The sequence below is a fragment of the Myotis daubentonii genome, chromosome 8, assembly GCF_963259705.1.
Source record: "Myotis daubentonii chromosome 8, mMyoDau2.1, whole genome shotgun sequence".
Classification (NCBI taxonomy): Eukaryota; Metazoa; Chordata; class Mammalia; order Chiroptera; family Vespertilionidae; genus Myotis; species Myotis daubentonii.
The window spans coordinates 39,266,109-39,285,401 of NC_081847.1; the positions used below are offsets into that span (position 1 = coordinate 39,266,109).

General features: G+C 40.0%; 1 protein-coding gene across 1 annotated transcript in view; it reads left to right on the plus strand.

Annotated features, from left to right (window-relative positions):
* The window catches only part of CTNNBL1 (catenin beta like 1), a 174,890-nt gene that overhangs the window by 24,153 nt on the left and 131,444 nt on the right, over window positions 1–19,293 (plus strand). Inside the window, exons 2-3 of the mRNA XM_059706115.1 lie at window positions 13,380–13,568; window positions 18,881–18,987. Coding sequence (XP_059562098.1) covers window positions 13,380–13,568; window positions 18,881–18,987 — 296 coding nt within the window. The remainder of the gene's footprint in view (window positions 1–13,379; window positions 13,569–18,880; window positions 18,988–19,293) is intronic.

The window sequence follows — 19,293 nt, forward strand, 5'->3', positions numbered from 1 at the left end:
GCGACCCCCCCCCCCCATTTATGTGCACTGGGCCTCTAGTAATTAATAAATCTATAATAATAAAAGCCTAATGTGCTAATTAAACCAGATGTCCTTCCAGACGATCTTCCAGACGAAGCTGGGGCTGCCAGGGAAACCCGGGTCCTGGATGCCTGCTGGCGGCCAGAGGGAAGTCCAGGTCCCAAGTGCCAGAGGGAAGCCGGTGCCGGCAGCTGGGGAAGGAAGGCCTACTCTTGCACGAATTTCATGCATTGGGCCTCTAGTAATAATATAAGAATAAACTTTATTTAACATACAACGGTAAATTTACTGTTGCCCACCCCTGTATAGAATATAGCCCAGGGTAGCATAAAGTCATTAAATATATAGTTATAGAACAGATGAATTTTGTCTGGCTGCAGTCACCCTAGTGACCCAAGGAACTCTGAGAATATGTATACATTATATACGTTTGCTAACAGAATTATGATTCCTGGGTAGTTTATTGGTGTAGCTGTCCTCTGTTGTTTCTCGGTGATTTAGCAACATAGGATAAATGCCTGCTGTGAGCTGGGCACTGTTAGGTTCTAAGGCAGCAGTTCACATCCTGTGGGTCGTGACCCCTTTGGCGGTCGAACGACCCTTTCACAGGGGTCGCCTAAGACCATCCGGCATATCAGATCTTTACATTATGATTCATAACAGTAGCAACATTACAGTTATGAAGTAGCAACGAAAATAATTTTATGGTTGAGTCACAACATGAGGAACTGTATTTAAAGGGCCAGAAGGTTGAGAACCGCTGTACTAAGGTGTTAGAAACAAAGGTCAGATCCCAGGGTTTCTACTTGTATTGTGTGCTGATAGAGGTACGGTGTGATATGATATACTGCTGAGGAAGTTCGGAGGTCTTAGTGGAGTATTTGGAAGACTCTTAGAGAAGATGACTTTTGAGCTGGGGCTTAAGGCTTGAGTAGGATTTCTCTAGCTGGAATGAAGGGGGAAAGGAAAGTGAGCTGCTATTCTTGGTAGCATTATATGTGTTTACCCAATTCCAAGCAATCGTTTAAATAACTCGTGGGTCCCTTTTCAAATCTTCTCTGATTCCCTTATTGATTTTTCCCATAGCAAGGTTTTCAAACCCTTTACTGTCCTGTTCATGCATTATCTAGAGTGTAATATCTTTTATTTTTTAATCTTTTTTTTTTTTTGTAATGTCTCTTTTACAGTGTGGTGACTAACCCAGTTTCTTGAGTTGAGCCGAATTGGATGTTATGATTCTAATAGTACACCCTTGATATGAATTAGCTTTTAACAAATTAAAGTTGGACATCCTGTAGTTATTGAATTTGAGATTTACTAAAACCATCAGCTCTTTTCTGAATGAATTGTTTTTAAGTTATTTTCCCCTAACAGGGACTTTATATATTTACTATTTTGAGTTTAAACAAAGGTTTCTAATTGCTCATACTCCTTGATTCAACCAGTTATGGATCTACCTATCTGTACTACCATTCATCCACATTTCTCCATGTACCTGCTTGATTAACTTTGTGAAATATTTTGATGAGATAAAGGTACATAGTATGTAATGTAACCCCCTAACCTTAAATCAGTAGTAACAATAACAAGGGATTACAACCAACTGGGCATGACTTGTTCTGTATGATCGATCACTGCTAGCTTCTAGTGTTCTCCTTTTTTTCTCTCTAAGTAGGTGCATAAGCATATTCATTTTGCCAAATTTAAGTTCGATCTTTTTAAAGAAATAAAATATCATAAATAGAGTTGAAGTTTTCTGATACCCTTTCCTAATCCCATTTTATTGTATATCCCTTCCCAATCCAATTTCTTTATTATCCTTCTTAGAAATAGTTATTATCTTGAACTTGGTGATTATTATTGCCATACATTTTTTTACTATTACTACTTAGTATGCATCCATTGATATTTGAAAATTTCTTTTATTTTTTCTCATTACAAATATGCTCTAGTGAATATTTGTTAAGTATCTCCTTGTATATATGTCTGAGAATTCCTCTAATAATTGTACCTAGGGGTAGAATTGTTGGGATAGTCATAGACTGTATGTTTTTTATGTGTTATTAGGTATCACTAATTAGTTCTGTACTCATTTTCACTTCTTCCATTCAGTACCCATTTCTACTCCTTCCATTCAGAGAGTTTTAACAGTTCCTATTTCTTCATATCCTCAACAACATATGGTATTGTCAGATATTAATTTTTCTTATTTTCGTCAACCTGATGATATCTAATGGTTTTTATATGCGTTTCCCTGATTACTTTTTGAAGATTTAATTTACTTAAATTAAAGACAGTTATCCACCTCTGGCAACCATGAATCTGTTCTCTGTATCTATGAGCTTGGGTTTTTTAAAAAATATTTATAGATATAAATATATTACTCTCTCTCTATATAGATTAGATATAGATATAGATATAAGATTCTACATATAAGAGAGGTCATATAGTGTTTGTCTTTCTCTGTCTGACTTATTTCATTTAGTACAATGCCCTCAAGGTCCATCCATGTTTTGCAAATGGGAAGATTTCACTCTTTTTTTATGGCTGAATAATATTACTGTGTGTGTATGTGTGAGACAATTTCTTTATCCATTCATCCATTGATGGGCCCTTAAGTTCTTTCCATATCTTGGCTATTAGAGATAATGCTGCAGTAAACATGGGAGTACATGCATCTTTCAAGTTATGTTTTCTTTTTTTAAAATATATTTTATTGATTTTTTACAGAGAGGAAGGGAGAGAGACAGAGAGTTAGAAACATCGACGAGAGAGAAACATGATCAGCTGCCTCCCGCACATCTCCCACTGGGGATATGCCCGCAACCAAGGTACATGCCCTTGACCAGAATCGAACCCGGGACCCTTCAGTCCGCAGGCCGACGCTCTATCCACTGAGCCAAACCGGTTTCGGCTCAAGTTATGTTTTCATTTTCTTTGGATAAATACCCAGAATTGGAATTGCTGGATCATGTCATTTTATTTTTAATTGCTTGAAGAACCTCCATACTATTTTCCATAGTGGCTACACTAATTTACATTCCCACCAGCAGTGCACAAGTGTTCCCTTTTCTCCACATCCTCACCAACACTTGTTATTTCTAGTCTTTTTGGTAATAGCCATTCTCACGGGTGTGAAGTGATAATCTTATAATGTTTTGACTTGCATTTTTCTGATGATTAATGATGTAAAATATCTTTTCACGTACCTGTTGGCCATGTGTATGTCTTCTTTGGAAAAATGTCTATTTAGATCTTCTGCCGATTTTAAAAATTAGATTATTTGTTTGCTATTGAGTTGCATGAGTTCTTTACATATTTTAGATATTAGTCCCTTATCAGATACATGACTTGCAAATATTTTCTTCCAATCAGTATGTTGACTTTTCATTTTGTTGATAGTGTCCTTTGTTGTGCTGAAGCTTTTTAGTTTGACGTAGTTTCACTTATTTATTTTTGCTTTTGCTTTTGGTGTTAGATAAAAAAAAGTCATCTCTTAAGACCTTTGTCAAGAAGCTTACCACATATGTTTTCTTCTAGGAGTTTTATGACTTCAAATCTTACATTCTCTTTAATCCGTTTGAGTAGATTTTAGTGTATGGTGTAAGGCAGTGGCCCAGTTTCATTCTTTTGCATGTAGCTGTCCAATTTTCCTATCACCATTTATTGAAGAGACTGTTTATTATATATTCTTGTCTCCTTTGTTGTAAATTATTTGACCATATATGTGTGGGTTTATTTCTGGGCTCTCTGTTCTGTTGATCTATGTGTCTGTTTTTTATGCCAATACCATATGTTTTAATTACTATAGCTTTGTAATAGAGTTTAAAATTAGGGAGTGTGATGCCTTCAGCTTTATTTTTCTTTCTCTATATTGCTTTGGTTATTTGGAGTCTTCATGTGCATTTCCCTGATTTCTAGTTAGATTGGGTCCCTTTTCGTATGCTTATGGATGACTCAATATTTTTTCCTTTTTTATTATAATTGTGATTATATTCCTTGTCAAAAGTTGATTTTAAATAATTCTAAATTCTGTTGTATATATAGGACTTTGCATTTGGCAATCATCAAGAGAAATTGAATCTGTTTTCTTTCAAAGTGCAAGTCATTAAAAAATTTTGTTGTTGTTAATCCTCACCTGAGGATATTTTTTCCATTGCGTTTCAGAAAGAGTGGAAGGGAGGGGGGGACGAAAGGAGAGGAAGAAGGAACTGGAGAGGGAGAGAGAGAAAGAGGAAGAGAGAAAAATGGATGGGAGAAAGACACATCAAGTGGTTGCTTCCTGCATGTGCCTGCAAGGGGACTGGGGAGCAAACCCACAACCCAGGTATGTGCCTTTGATTGGAAGTCAAACCCACAACCATTAGGTTTGTGGACTGACACTTTAACCACTGAGCAACACCAGCCAGGGCAAGTCATTTTTTAAATGACTTAGCTAATGTCATGTGACTCTTAAGTGATTCACCAGAACCCTGATTTTTCTAATTATTGGTCTGCTGTTCTTTGCATTGTACTATGTTGCTTCTTTTAGATCAGTGTAATTCTGTTACTGTTTTCGGACTCATGTCTGATATTCCCTCCAGCACCTAATAGAGTGATGTTCAAGTTCTGTTAGGTCAGTAAACACTTCCTGAGTGAGTGAAAGAAAGATATGGTTCTGATGTAGCTGACAAAACATTCATAAGTCTCCTAAAATGGAGGTAGTTTATTTCTAAAATTTTACTAGTGCCTCTGTTAGCCTTGATAAATAAAGAAACCAAATCAATATTCAGCTTTCTGATATAGCTTCAGAATTAATCAGAGAAGTTGTCAAAATAAATCGTGGATGCTAAAGTATAGCTTATACTTATAAAAAAGAAACCTACACACCTTTTGGAGGTGATATGAATATATATTCAGGCTTTAACAAGGAGTAATAATTTTTTTGGTAGGAAAAATTGATGAAGTAGAGTCTTTATGACTAGTCATTTAAATCATAAATCACATCCATGTTATTTATCAGCCAATTAGATTGTGAATCATAAGTGAAACTGTTGGTGATTTTAATTTTTGATACATTGATTCCACCTCTCCTCCCCATTGTGGATATTGATAAAACCCACATTTTTCAGTAATTATTGTGGTCTCAGTACTTATACTTTTTTTGTTGGGAATTAAGTAAATGAGGTTTTGAGATTTTGAGGAATTTGGGGCATGTGGTTTTTCTTCCAGAAAAAGGTAGTAAATTGCCATGATTCATTGATTTTCTTTTAATGGTTTAAGTCTTGTAAAGGCATAATACATAATTATATATGAAATCAGAAGTTTTCACTAGGATATTTCTTAAAAGTATGATTATAATACCTTACATTGTTATAGCACTTTATAGTTTACACAGGGCCCCTTTATCATCATATCAATCCTTTGAAGTGGGTTAGGATATTCTGTGTCTGATGACTTTGATCCCTAGTTATGAACTTTGGCTGATAGTAGTTGTAGTATTAGAGATTGTGAGCTTTTTTCAGTTCTGGTGCCTTAAGCAAATTTGCAAGGGATCCCTGATGTTAACTTTGGCAGGTTTCATGCCTGCAAATATTGATTGAGCTAGAAGTCCTAGTTGTAAAATGTCACCAGTGAAAGTGCAGCCAGCAAAGGCAAGGGAAAACTCATTACTGCAGCTCATCTGTAACTTCTGGGTCAGGCCACTCACTACCGTTTGGTAAAAATTAATGTTTGAAAACTCCCTTTTATTCTGACAAAATATAATCAGGCAAGGTTAACAGCAGATGATTCTGAGCATTTCCAATTGGTTAGATCCATTCTACAGGCTCGGGCTTGTGACATTCCATAGGTCTGATTATCTTAAGAGGCATCAGAAAGCTTTAAAATGATGAAATCCCCAAATAATGGTAGGAAGGAATTTAATTATGTATAAACTCCCTCCTCTATTGCATGTCCTCCCCCATATTGAAAGTGTTTATTCTGAAAAAGAAAAGACAGTGAGAGAGGAAGAAAGAAATAATGTACGAGTGAGACTAACCTGTCTTATTTCACTTTAAGGAGAAAGATTAGGGACCAGGGAAGAAATTGTAAGTTGAAAGGTTTCTCCTCAATTTAATGAACTGAGTGATCCAAAGATAGAGGGGGCATAATTTAAGGAGGAGGTTAAGTTTCTGGTCTCTGGAAATGTTTGGAAAGCCCCAGCCTGTGTGTAGAAGAGATGTTTTAAAGGGGATTCACACCTCAGACAGGTGATTGGGTCAGATCAAGGGTTCCTAAAGTCTGAAATGTCTCAAGTGCCTCCGAATTACTGCAAGACGATGTGAATCCAGATGCACAAAAGAATTTTCGTAGAATGAATCTCAGTAATCTCTCAACATCTCTCTCAAACCAGTATCTCCCTCCCCCTCTCATAAATCTGGACGTTACAAACACAAATTCAGTGAGAAGTATTACCAGATAGATAGCACTGCATTTATTTGTTGTCGTTGTACCTTTTCTCAATATTAGGTTTAAAAGTGCAGCAGGAGGTCAGGTCTGTCAAATATCTTGACAGTAAAAAAGGACCCTCATTTATTTGTTTTGTTTGTTGCTAATTCTCACCCGAGGGTATTTTTCCATTGATCTTTTTAGGGAGAGTGAGAGAGAGAGGGAAAGACAGAGAGAAACATCGATGTGAGAGAAGCACATCGATTGGTTGCCTCCTTCACAAGCCCTGACCAGGGCTTGGGCCAGGGAGGAGCCTGCAACTGAGATATGTGCCCTTGACTGGAATTGCGCCCGGGGCCCTTTGGTCCGCAGGCCGACACTCTATCCACTGAGCCAAACTGGCTAGGGTGGACTGTCATTTTAAAACCTATGAATGGTAAACTCCCTTTTGGACCTTGAGGCTCTTTGATTTTGAATTGGGTGTTCCAAAGAGGTAAAAAGCTATATGTATTGTTTTGGGCCACACTACTCGCACTTTATGTGCATACATACATCTATACAGTGGGGCCTTGACTTACGAGTTTAATTCGTTCCGTGACGGAGCTCGTAACTCAAATTACTCATATGTCAAATCAACAGTGAACGAGTGAGACACGTGATGCTGGGCTGATGTTTTGGCGTTCACTGTGACGTTTGCTGCGCCAACTAGCGGTGGGGTATCTGAAGCTGGCTCGTAACCCGAATTTTAGTTCGCAACTCAAAGCAAAAAATCGGCCGAGAGACGGCTCGTTTCTCGAAAAACTCGTTAGTCGGGACACTCGTAAGTCAAGGCCCCACTGTATATGTATAAAAGCCTAAGCGACTGTTATGACCAAACAACCAGAACGACCAGTCGCTATGACATGCACTAATCACCAGGGGGCAGACGTTTAATGCAGGAGCTGCCCCTGGTGGTCAGTGTGCTCCCACAGCGGCAGCGCCGTTCAGCTACCTGACGTGTCACTGCGGCCCACCAGCCCAGCAGCAGTCACTCACTCCTTCAGTAGTCCTGCAGGTCCAATCTCCGGAGAATGGGCCAGGCACTGATGGACCAGCATCGCCAGCCTCCTGGAAGTTGGCCAGCAGCCTCTTCCCCTCCCTAGACGCTCTGCAAGGAAGAAAGGTTATAAAAGCAGCCGCCAGGTGGCTCCCAACAACCAGTGTAAACGTCAGCAGGACGGATTTGGATCCCAGACCTGCAAGGGGCATCCCACCGCCCGCCCAGAGGGCCAGTTGCGTCCCGGCCCCCACCCCACCCCTGAATTCGTGCACCAGGCCTCTAGTAGATACATAAATGTCTGTGTCAAAGTGGCTATTGTTTCTAGTTTATAGATTGAGAAAACTCAAAAGAAGGTAAGTTACTTTCCAGGGCTGCTAAATTAGAGGGACCAGATTTGAATTTAGGAAAATCTGACTCCAAACTCATTGTTCATGCATGATATCACCATTGCAAACAGGTTAGGAATGTCTAGTTAGTATGGTGAATAAGAGAAAGCACTGTATTGGGAATTAGAAGTCTTGTATTATTGGACACCACACCGTTGCTTAAACTCACTGGGCTCAGATTTCCCTATGCCTATACAAAGAGAGATAAATTATATTATCTTTTTTAGTTCAAAACCTTTATCATTGATTGATATTTAGGAAATAGCTTGTCATGCCCCCAGTTGGAAGGCTCTTCTGAAGTTGTCTGAGGTTTTTGGTCCAGGGTAAAGAATTCATAGTTTATTATAAGGATATAGAAGATTTACTTTGGCTTTTTCTATTTCCTTAATAGAATTGAACATATTTTTTCTTCTATTAATATGAAAGTACATTTAATTACCCCCTTTCTTAGCCAGGTAACTTGGAATATTGAGCTATATTTAGATGCTCCCCCCACAGTACACATCTACACTGTTATATCCTGGTACAAGTGTGCTCTTTACATTAATAATTGCACTGTGTGTTTTCATAATTTATCATAATGATACCATTATAGAAGTCCCTTTCCTCCCCTCCACCCTCAAGTCTAATTGAGGTCGAGACAGACTATAAATGTGATAATATAGATTGCATGCTTAGAGGAAATAGAGTTGGTTTCATAGTGGAGTTTTAATTTAGGATTCATTCTGGTGATGTAGCCTCTTCCTATGGTACATTACTTTGAGCCCAATATAACTGCGTGTTCCCACAGCCCTTCATTATAGCTACAGCTTCTCACTGCTTTTTAATTAAAAAAAAAAAATAGGGAGAGAGGGAAAAATGAAACCTAAAGCTTAGGTTGGATATTGTCTAGGTACACAGGGAGTATCCTAGGCAGATTGCTTGTTTAATTTTTTAACTCTTTAAAAGATTTCATTGAGTTGTCCTGATTTCTGTTTTCAGGGAATGGATGATATATATACAGGGGTTGCCAAAAGTATGTTTACATTTGTGAGTGTGCAAAACACAGAGTTTATTCTTGTATTATTATTTTTAAATTATTGTATTTATTTGTGTTACAACTGTCAACCTACTTTTGCTCAACCTTGTGTGTGTGTGTGTGTGTATAACCATCCATCACACTCTCTCACACACACAATAGGCTTCAAGAGTTTTGGAAAGTAAAGGCATCATATATATAATCTTGAAGCTTACTATAAACTTTGAGCAAGTGGGAATTCTTTATGTATCCTAGAAAGGCTACCAGCTGTGTGGTTGGATGGTGGCAATGCTTAGTGAGCACTTATACCACTCACCACCTATTGGGAGTAAGGCAGGGAATGTAGAAGATTGTAGTAGTTCTTAAAGGCTGATGTTCTGGTACAGCAGAAGTTAAGAGTTAATCTTTTTTTTCTCTAGTCCTGTAGGCAGCAGAAGCAGAGAAATGACTTTATTAAGCACAGTTTCTTTTGTCATTCCTTCATCTTGAGGGATTCCATATACCTTTCAGATACCAAAACAAATTAATCTCCAAAGGTGACTGGTAAGAATGGCTTAATCCTTTTGGGATTGGTTGTGTAAGACACAGGAGAGCTTGGGTCTGAGCTGTTGACCTCTCTGTCAGACTGTGAGCGTTATATTCCCTTTCTAGATTCCGAGCCCTTTGGCTCTTCTGTATAAAATCAGTTTGACAGCTCTGAGGTTCTTTCCTGCTTACATATTCTTGCTTCCTATTGTATAACTGATCACTCTCTCAGTGGTGAATATTGGTAAATATAATCTAGAAGTTTATTTCTGGGTCAGGGTATGACTAGCTTCACAGTTTTTAGTGGGGTCCTTTCACAAACAGGGCTTTGGCTTTCTATGAATCCCGATTTCATTCAGTGTTGCTGGAAAGACAGTTCCATTTTGTCTTTATTTGGGGACAGGAACCCCTCAGATGAAAATCCCTTGGACCTGTGCTGTCCAGAATGGTAGCCACTAGCTACATATGGCTGCTGGGCTCATGAAATGGGGTTCCATCTGTGTGGCAGTACACCCACCATAAATATAAAATATGTCTACCAAGTTCTAAAGACATAATATGAGTAAAAAGAATGTAAAATATCGCATTAGTAGTTTTTATACATGTTGAAATGATATTTTGGACATACTGCGTAAAATAAAATATATTATTACAATTAAATTTCACCTGTTTCTTTTTATTTTTTAAATGTGGCTACTAAAAAATTTAAAATTACCTCTATAGTCTGCATTATATTTTGATTGGACAGACCTAGACTGCAAAGCATTGTTTGTCTTATTTACACTCATGTCTGCAGTGCCCAGACTTACACATAGTTGACACTTAATAAATACTTGTTAAAGAAATGAATCCTAATCTTTATTATTGAGAGTGGTCAAATTTCAGAAATAAATAGGAATTTCTCTATTTGGAGTGTTAGTATCTGGAAAAGAGACGATTGAGGGTTGAGAAGTAAAGAACAGAAGTTCTTAAATTTTTGCCTTGGGAGAGAAAAGTGGTGAAATAAAATGTATCAGTGCCTTTGAACGGCTTACCCATCTGTTGGAGAGGAAAGTGATACGTTGGTGAAGGAGCCATAACCGAGCATCCTAATGGGTTCGCTTTCCTCTGCCACAGAGTTGTCCTGAGAAGAACGAAAGCTGAATAAATACACCCTGTGTGAGGGGGAAGGGAGTTGGAAAAACAGTTGGAGAACCTAAAGGTTGCCCTGTTAGAGGTGTGTGCTTAGACTATTCATAACAGTCAACAAAGCTGTTCTTGTCTCAAGAATCTATACTGGCCCTCTCTGTCCTTGTGTCCCCACTTAGGTAGAGGAAGCCTGGGACTGCTACTGGGCCAGTGGATTACTTGAGGACCCTTCAAGCCTTGGAATTCTTTAATAAATTATTTGTTGAATGAGTGGTTTAACAAATACTATGTTAACTTAGCCAAGGTCTTGTATGACTTATATTTATGGGTATATGTTCTTGCCTGAAAGTTCCTCAGATCTGTCTCAGGAAATCAGGGTAGATTAGCAAGAACCCAGAGATGAGGTTCAACTTTCAGAAGGCACCAGGTTGTCTTTGCAAGAGTTTATTGAAGAGTCTCCGGCATCCTGTCTCCCTGCTTATAAAATAGAACTGGTAATAACTACTCTCCCCAGCAGAAGGAAAGTGCTATTTCAGTGGAAATTATTAGAGGTAAAAATGAAACTCCTCCCAATCTCTGAAATGTTTGTTTTAAAGAAGTGGGTTGGCAGATGTGTTCAAAAGAGACATTGCCAGTTTCTTTCTATTTTGCATCTCTTAACTGTGGCATTATTTGGCTTTCTCCTTTTAACTGTGGTCCACTACCTTTTCTCTCTGCCCTCAGCAATAAACAATACAGAAATCTCCTTTCTGGGGAGAACTGTAGAACTCATGCTTTGACTTGGCTGCTGCAGCAGGCTCATGCTAATCAGAATCACAGCAGGGCTTGTTTTATGAGCCTGAAAGAATTAGTGCTCCCTGGGGCTGAAGTTCCTTACCTGCTGGGGGACTACAGATTTCTAGTTTGGAGCCTGCTCTCTTAGGATCAAGCTACCTTTCTTTCCCCTTCTCACATGAAAACCACCCTCTTATTTTTCTTGTAGTCCATGTTTACTGGCATGTTGACTTCTTTTTTCTTTTTTAAAATAATGATGACAATCGATTTTTATATTTATGGAAATAGGATGTGATCATATGAAATGATAATCTATCTCAAGGAGACTGGGAACAGAGTGAAAAATAGCAGGTGGTACCCCGCAAACCAAATTGTCTAATGTGAGTTTTCTAAGTAATGTCATATGCTTAAACTTATTGAAGCACCTGGTATGTGGAACCAGCAGGGTACATGAATATAGCAGGGGATGACTTTGCATCACTGGGTAGTAGATTTCAGTAACAGTGTGGGTTATAAGTCACAGTGAGATGTGTAGCATGTATAATAGAAATTTGTCTATCATTACTAAACAACTTAGCAAGCTGGCAATGAATGTGACCTTCTGTTTTCTTTGGAAATAGCATACCATGGGGTGGTGAAGGCCTGGGGCAGGGGGCGGGGGTGGGCTAGAAGGGGTGAATGGGGGGGAAAGGGGACATATGTAATACTTCCAACAATAAAATAATAAAGAAGTTGGTTATTATACCAGATAAAGAAAAGCTTATTTGAGGAGCCTAATGCAAATGTTTTATGTTGGGGAAGACAGAATCATGTGGATTACCTCATAGTAAAAATTTTTACATTTGTGTAGTACTATTATAGTTTAGAGTTCTTCCATCTTTTGGTACAAACTTCACGAATATGTTTTGGGAATCTAATGTATAGCAGCATGACTATAGTTAACAATTCTGTATTGTTTATTCGAAACTTTCTAAGAGAGTACTTAAATGTCACCCCCCGCCTCCCCAAAAAACAAGACGGTAATTATATGAGGTGATGAAGGTGTTAACTAACCTTATTGTGGCAGTCATTTTGTATATGTACGTGAGTCATCATCCTTTTGTACACCTTAAACTTACACAATACTATATGTCAATTATATCTCAGTAAAGCCAGAAAAATATAAAATGAATGGTAAACACACACACACACAAAAGTATCTTTTTGAAGTTCATAGGGAAAAGGGTTATAATCTCCATTTGCAGATGAGGAGACTAAGGCTTACAGAGGGTAAATGAGATGCCCAAAGTTGTACCAGCAGTAACTTGAGCTGAATGGAGTCATCAGGTTGCTTAATGTCTATTGCAGTGTTGTTTCTCCTCAACTAGGAAGCCCATTTCAGTAGTGCCCTGTTTTATTCCAATTCAGTGGAAAGCAGCTATAAGAACTCCATGAATTGCAGTGTTAAAAGCAAATGAGGTCTCACCAGCACAGGGGAAAGCCCAGGACTAGAGGTCAGGAAGTGCCCGTTCTGTTTTCGGTGCTACTGCTGGTTTATGACCTTGGATAAAACTTGACCTCTGGGCCTTACTCTCCTCTTGTGAAAAGTAGGAACTTGGAGTGCAGTAGACCCTTGGAAGTTATATATGTAATATTCTTCGTACTACTTGTGAGTGACTGTAATCTTTTTTAGACATGAATTAAAACTATGTGCTAAGGGATTGGTGAGTATATATGTATTAAAGTCACCTACAAAGTAGTTGAGCCTAACCCAGTGTCTCTATCTCAAAGTGCTCTGTTCCTTATGATTTCTGTATGCATAGGAACCTTCGTGAAGTGGTGAAACTTTGCATATTGAATAAATTCTGTAAAAAAACAAAAACAAAAAAGCCAGCTACTTTATAGGTGACTTTAATCATGAATTTATAGAACCATTAAATATTTGAAAAATACCTCATAGAGGTATTTTTTGTGGCAGAAATTGTATGGTGTGGTGCTTTTCAGTTGGGGAATTCTTGAAAGTGTTAGAATATTTGCTATGTATGCCTTTTCTCGCCTTTTCCAACTCTAAAATCCTGTGTTTATTTTTTCTCTTTCTTAGCCCAATAGGGGCACAAAACGTCCCCGGGATGATGAAGAGGAAGAGCTGAAAATGCGTCGGAAACAAGCTGGTACTCGAGAACGTGGCCGCTTTCGGGAAGAGGAAATGACTGTGGTAGAAGAAGCAGATGATGACAAAAAAAGGCTGCTTCAGATTATTGACAGAGAGGGTGAGGAGGAAGAGGAAGAGGTAAGGTGGCAGAAGTGGGCTGGTTGCTGAGATGGCTGTCCCTGACCTAGTCTCTATAGAGTGTAATTTTGGGCCAAATATATAATTTTTCTGACCTCCCTAGCTTAATCTATAAAATGGGGTTAAGAATACTTATTTCACAGTGTTGACCTGAAAGTTAAGTGGGATAATGGAGTTGGGCAATCATTTTGAAAAGTGTAAAGAGCATTACAGATAAAGTTGTTGTTTTTTTAAAATATATTTTTTATTGATTTCAGAAAGGAAGAGAGAGGGAGAGAGAGATAGAAACATCAATGATGAAATAGAATCATTGATCGGCTGCCTCCTGCACGCCCCCCATTGGGGATCAAACCCACAACCCAGGCATGTGCCCTTGACCGGAATCGAACCTGGGACCCTCCAGTCTGCAGGCCGACGCTCTGTCCACTGAGCCAAACCAGCTAGGGCACAGATAGAGTTTTAACATTATTCTGGATTATGTGTTATAATCAAGGCCCAAGCACTGAACTGTGGAGCTATTGGTATAGACTGTGGAGGGTCAGGGAGGCTTTCTAGACCAGCGGTCACCAACCTTTAGGACCTCACAGACCACCAGTGGTCCATGGACCACTGGTTGGCGACCGCTGCTCCAAAGGTTTCCTTAAACCAGCGGTCGCCAACCTTTTGGACCTCATGGACCACCAGTGGTCCGTGGACCACCAGTTGGTGACCGCTGTTGTAGACCATATTGAGGACATATAGGGGTCAGGGAGGCTTTCTAGACCATACTAAGGACACATAGAAGGTGCTTCCATTATTTAATGTAGTTAATAGTCTTCAAAAGAAGAGTAGAACTTTATCGAACAAGTGGAAGATGGGCTTTTCAGGAAGTTGAAATGACATTAGCAAATAGTAAAAGTGGAGAAGTTCCGGGGGAGCTAAGGGACTAGGTATTTAGGTGTTACTGAAGAAATACAGTTTAGGGAAAGAGATGCCGTTCAATTGCCCTGCCTCAGGATTCCTTTGCACTCATTCCTGCCTCTGGACCTTTTTCTGTGCCCTCTGTTGGAATGCTCTTCTTGCCCTAAGGAAGAACCACTCTTTGCATGGCTGGTTTCTTCTCATTCAGGTCTTAGTTGTGGTGTTTCCTCCTTGGAGAAGTCTTTCCTGTCTCTGAGGTGGCCCTGCAAGTCATTCTCTCATTCTGTTATCACTTTATTCTGTGTGTTCTCTTCACAGCATTTACCATGATCTGAAATTTCTGTTTGTTTACTCATTTGCTGTCCCCTCCTGGCCTCCTGTGAAACCAGAGACTGGCTCTGTTTTGTTCAGAGCTCAGAGCACTCAAGAGCAATGCCTAGCTCTTGGTAGACCCTTAATAAATATTTATTGAATGAATAAATGAACCAAGCTGAAAAGGGTAGAGGTAAAATATCAGCGATTAAAAATGAAATGACCATGCCTTTGTGTCTTTTTAAATCCTTAAGTGTTAACTTGTATGTTATTTCATTCTGGCATTTTGTTCAATATGAATTATGGAAATAGATTCTTAAGAGCCAGCTGGTTTTTGGTTCCTTCAAAGACATGATGCTAAGTTTGGATTTAAAAAATGAAGCTGGAGTGTGAATCTAAGAGGGAAAAAAAATTGATTCATATTTCACAAAGGTCCTTACTGTGTTATGACAATAACTCTCATTAGCATTTATATCAGAGCTAATTCAGGGGTCTGCCCCTAAAAGATGGTGACACTTTGGAAATCTGTGGTGGGAAACAGTCCCAAATTTCCTCTGAGGGCAGCAGCCCTACCAGGCTTTTAGACAGTCAGTGTGTGTAGCACATCCTACCTCTCGCCCTCCATCCCTCCATCCCTCCATCCCTCCATCCCTCCATCCCTCCATCCCTCCATCCCTCCATCCCTCCATCCCTCCATCCCTCCCTCTCTTCCTTCTTCCATCCCTCCATCACTTCCCTCTCTCCCTCCTTTCTTACTAGCTTCTGCTCAATCTGTAAGCGCTGCCGCAGCAGTTAATTGGCAGGTGTAATTCCTGTGTAGGGCAAGGCTTGTACTGGAGGATTAGGATAGTAGCTGTCATGGGTAAGTGGTTTCTAGCCTGAGAGACAGAAATGTAATGTGGGACCAGCCCTTCTGTTAAGGGACAGGGAAAAAGAGATCGTTTTGTAAAAATGACACATGGAAGGCTACAAGTTCAAGAGTTATTTTCTCACTGCCACCAAAGTCCCATTTGATGAAAAGCAAGTGATGTTTGCCCCGTAAAGTCACGTGAACTTGTAAAATATTATTGTCCTTTTTGTGCTACATCACCAGCATTCATCTTTCTGAAGTCTCCCTCTGGTTCCTGACGTTGAGCTATTGGAGGTACTGCTGTAGCCGATGACTAAGACTGATAATTCAGTTTCCTCTAGTGTTGGAGAGAAATTAAAGGAGGGAAGGCCAAACCTTGAAGAGGCTAAGGCTGGGAATCCTATGAGAGCCGTATTAACACTAGTAGGTTTTTTTTCCCTGCAGGGCAGGCAAGATGTTAGCCAAGGGAAAGAAGAGTAGTGGATGTTGAGTTTGCTTAATTTAACTCTTTCCTAGAAATTTGGATTATTTTAGTTAAATCCTAGTGGTATGTTAGGTACATCATGCTTATTACTAATAGAAAAAACTAGCTTACATTAAGATAGTGTCATACAGTTTATAAAACAATTTTATGTACCTCATTTCTTTAGAACATCTCTCTGACCTTAGAAGATACATCTCTCTTCTTTTCTTTCTTTCTTCAACAGATCTTCACTGGATGCCTGCTGTGTGCCAGGCATTGTAAAAGGAACTAGAGAGTCTGCATTGAACAAGTAGACATGGTCTCACAACAGAGCTATATTCCCTAGTTTTGGGTGAACAGATTATTTGGGCGAGATCATGCTAGACCTTCCTTACATAGAGGATGAGACAAAAGTAGGCTTACAGTTGTTTGCATGGAAAATAACTAATAAATAATAATACAAGAATAAAATGTTTTGCATACTCACAACTGTAAACCTACTTTTGCTCTATACTGTATGTCATGTAAAGGATTGAAATTTTATTCTAAACTAGAGGCCCGATACACAAATATGTGCACCAGTGGGGTCCCTTGGCCTGGCCTGTGGGATTTGGCTGAAGCCAGCTCTCTGACATCCCCCGAGGGGTTCCGGATTACAAGAGGGGGCAAGCCAAGCCGAGGGACCCCACCAGTGCATGATCGGGTCTGGGGAGGGACCCGGGAGTTTGGCCAGCTGGGGAGGGACCGTGGGAGGGCTCCAGGGCATGTCTGGCCCATCTCTCTCAGTCCCGATTGGGCAAACCCCAGCAGCAAGTTAACCTACAGGTTGGAGCGTCTGCCCCCTGGTGGTCAGTGCATGTCATAGCGACTGGTAGACTGCCTCCTGGTGGTCAGTGTACGTCATAGTGAGTGGTTGAGCAGCTTTAGCATATCATTAGCATATTATGCTTTGATTGGTTGAACGGCCGACTGGACACTTAGCATATCAGGCTTTTATTATATGGGACTAGAGGCCCGGTGTACAAAATTCGTGCATGGGGGGAGTGGGGTGGGCATGCCTCAGCCCACTCTGCACCCTCTCGCAATCTGGGTCTGCTGGCTCCTAACCGCTCACCTGCCTGCCTGCCTGCCTGATTGCCCTTAACTGCTCGCCTGCCTGCCTGATTTCCCCTAACCACTTGCTTGCCTGCCTGATCACCCCTAACCACTCTGCCTGCCTGCCTGATTGCCCCTAACCACTCGCCTGATTGCGCCTAACCACTCTGCCTGCCTGCCTGACCGCCCCAACCACCTCTGCCTGCCTCACTGATCGCTCCTAACCGCCTCTACCTGCTTGCCTGATCACCCATAATCACCCTCCTGCCTGCCTGATTACCCCTAACCGCCTTGCCTCGGCCCCCGCCGCAGCAGCTTCGTCTGGAAGGACGTCCAGAATGACATCCAGAAGGCCGTTTGGCTGTCTGGTCTAATTAGCATATTACGCTTTTATTATTATAGAGAGGATGCCAAGTGGATGAATTCAGGAAAGACTTAAGAGGTAGACTTGGTGAGCGTTTAAGGTTATAGTCAGCAAAGTATCATTGCATTGTGGCTAGTAAATAGTGAAGCTAGGCTCTGAGTGCCAACTGAGCCAGGGCACTAACTTCTGTTTTTACCATGTCTGGGAACTTCTCTTTAAGCAGTAGACACTGGGGCGGGGGGGGCGGGGGGGGGGGGCTGGGGGTCCAATAGACTACCTGAGGGTCCAAGAGTCATTGATAAAAATCTTAAGAAATGTGTCATGCCCAAAATAAAATTAGAGGTATCTTCCACTTAAAACATAATATATGCATATCAAATTTAACAAAATAATAGCTAGCATTTTTTAGTGTACTTACAAAATTATGGGATGATTCAGGGCTTTTCAAGAGGATCTATTTTAGGGTCTCTTAATAGCAATTTCTTTACCTTTAGGTGTGAGTGATGGTCAATGACTACAAAGCTATGAAGCTACGAGTTGGGAGAGTGTTAGGCAGAGTGTATTGCAGCACATTACATTAAACTGGAAAATAAACTGAGGAGACTACATTTCTGAAATTTTAGTGTAGATTTCTTGGGGAAAACGATTCCATTTTTAAAAAATGTGTATACCTTTATAGATATAAAGGTAAGAAAACCTTCAAACCTCTCTAGTGTATGAAGTAAGAAAAACACTGTGTAGTCTACTAGTTTTTAAATGTTACTTCTGAACTTCTCTAATTTTTGATGTTATATCTGGATCCCAAGAACCTGTCTGATTCCCATCTCAGCAGCCAGTAGGGAGCGGTTATAGTAATGTGAAAGAAATAAAAACTGTGACTATTGCTAATTAACAGCCCTTCTTAAGGTCTATACAAAAATAGGCAGAGAGTTGAATTTGGCCGGTTTGCCGACCCCTTCCTTGTATAGGGAAAAGATTGAGGGCCACTGTCACTGAACAAGTTCTTTTAAATCACTGAGTGTTATCTGTACAACAAAGGAGGACAAGATAAATATTAACTAATATGGTTGCTTACTCCAAGTCATAGGATATGCTCAAGAAATATTTGTTGACTAAATCTTAAACTAAACTTTCTATGCTAGATGTGAGACACAGAGTGATACAAAGTAGCATGTGATGTAGACCCTTAATCCTCATGCTAGTGGGGGAGATAAAATGTTTTGTGTACATTTAACCCACAAAGGTGAGTGGCAGAATAGCATGTAAGAACCAATGAAAGAAGTAATGATTAGTGAATAAGAATTGTTGCATTTGTCCCTTTATACCAGGAGGAACCATTGGATGAAAGCTCAGTGAAGAAAATGATCCTTACATTTGAAAAAAGATCATACAAAAACCAAGAGTTGCGGATCAAGTTCCCAGACAATCCAGAGAAGTAAGGCTCTGTTTTGCTGATACCCTACCTCTTTTGAGGTGTTTTGTTTGCCATTTTTGTTTTGTTTTGTTTTTTGCTTGTTTTGTCTGCTTTTGTCGTCCTTAGGAGTCCGAGGACGACCACATGTTTGGAAAATCACTAGAAGGACTCACGGGACTCAGAGTCAGTGGTACTGAGGGTATACAACCAGATCAACAAGGGGAAAAGATACATGAGGCAGAGTCTGGAGAAACTAATGTATAGACTTCCTATGCTTTCTCCCTCCCACTGAGAGGGGTCAGGTAGACGTGATCCTTTCTCCAGCAG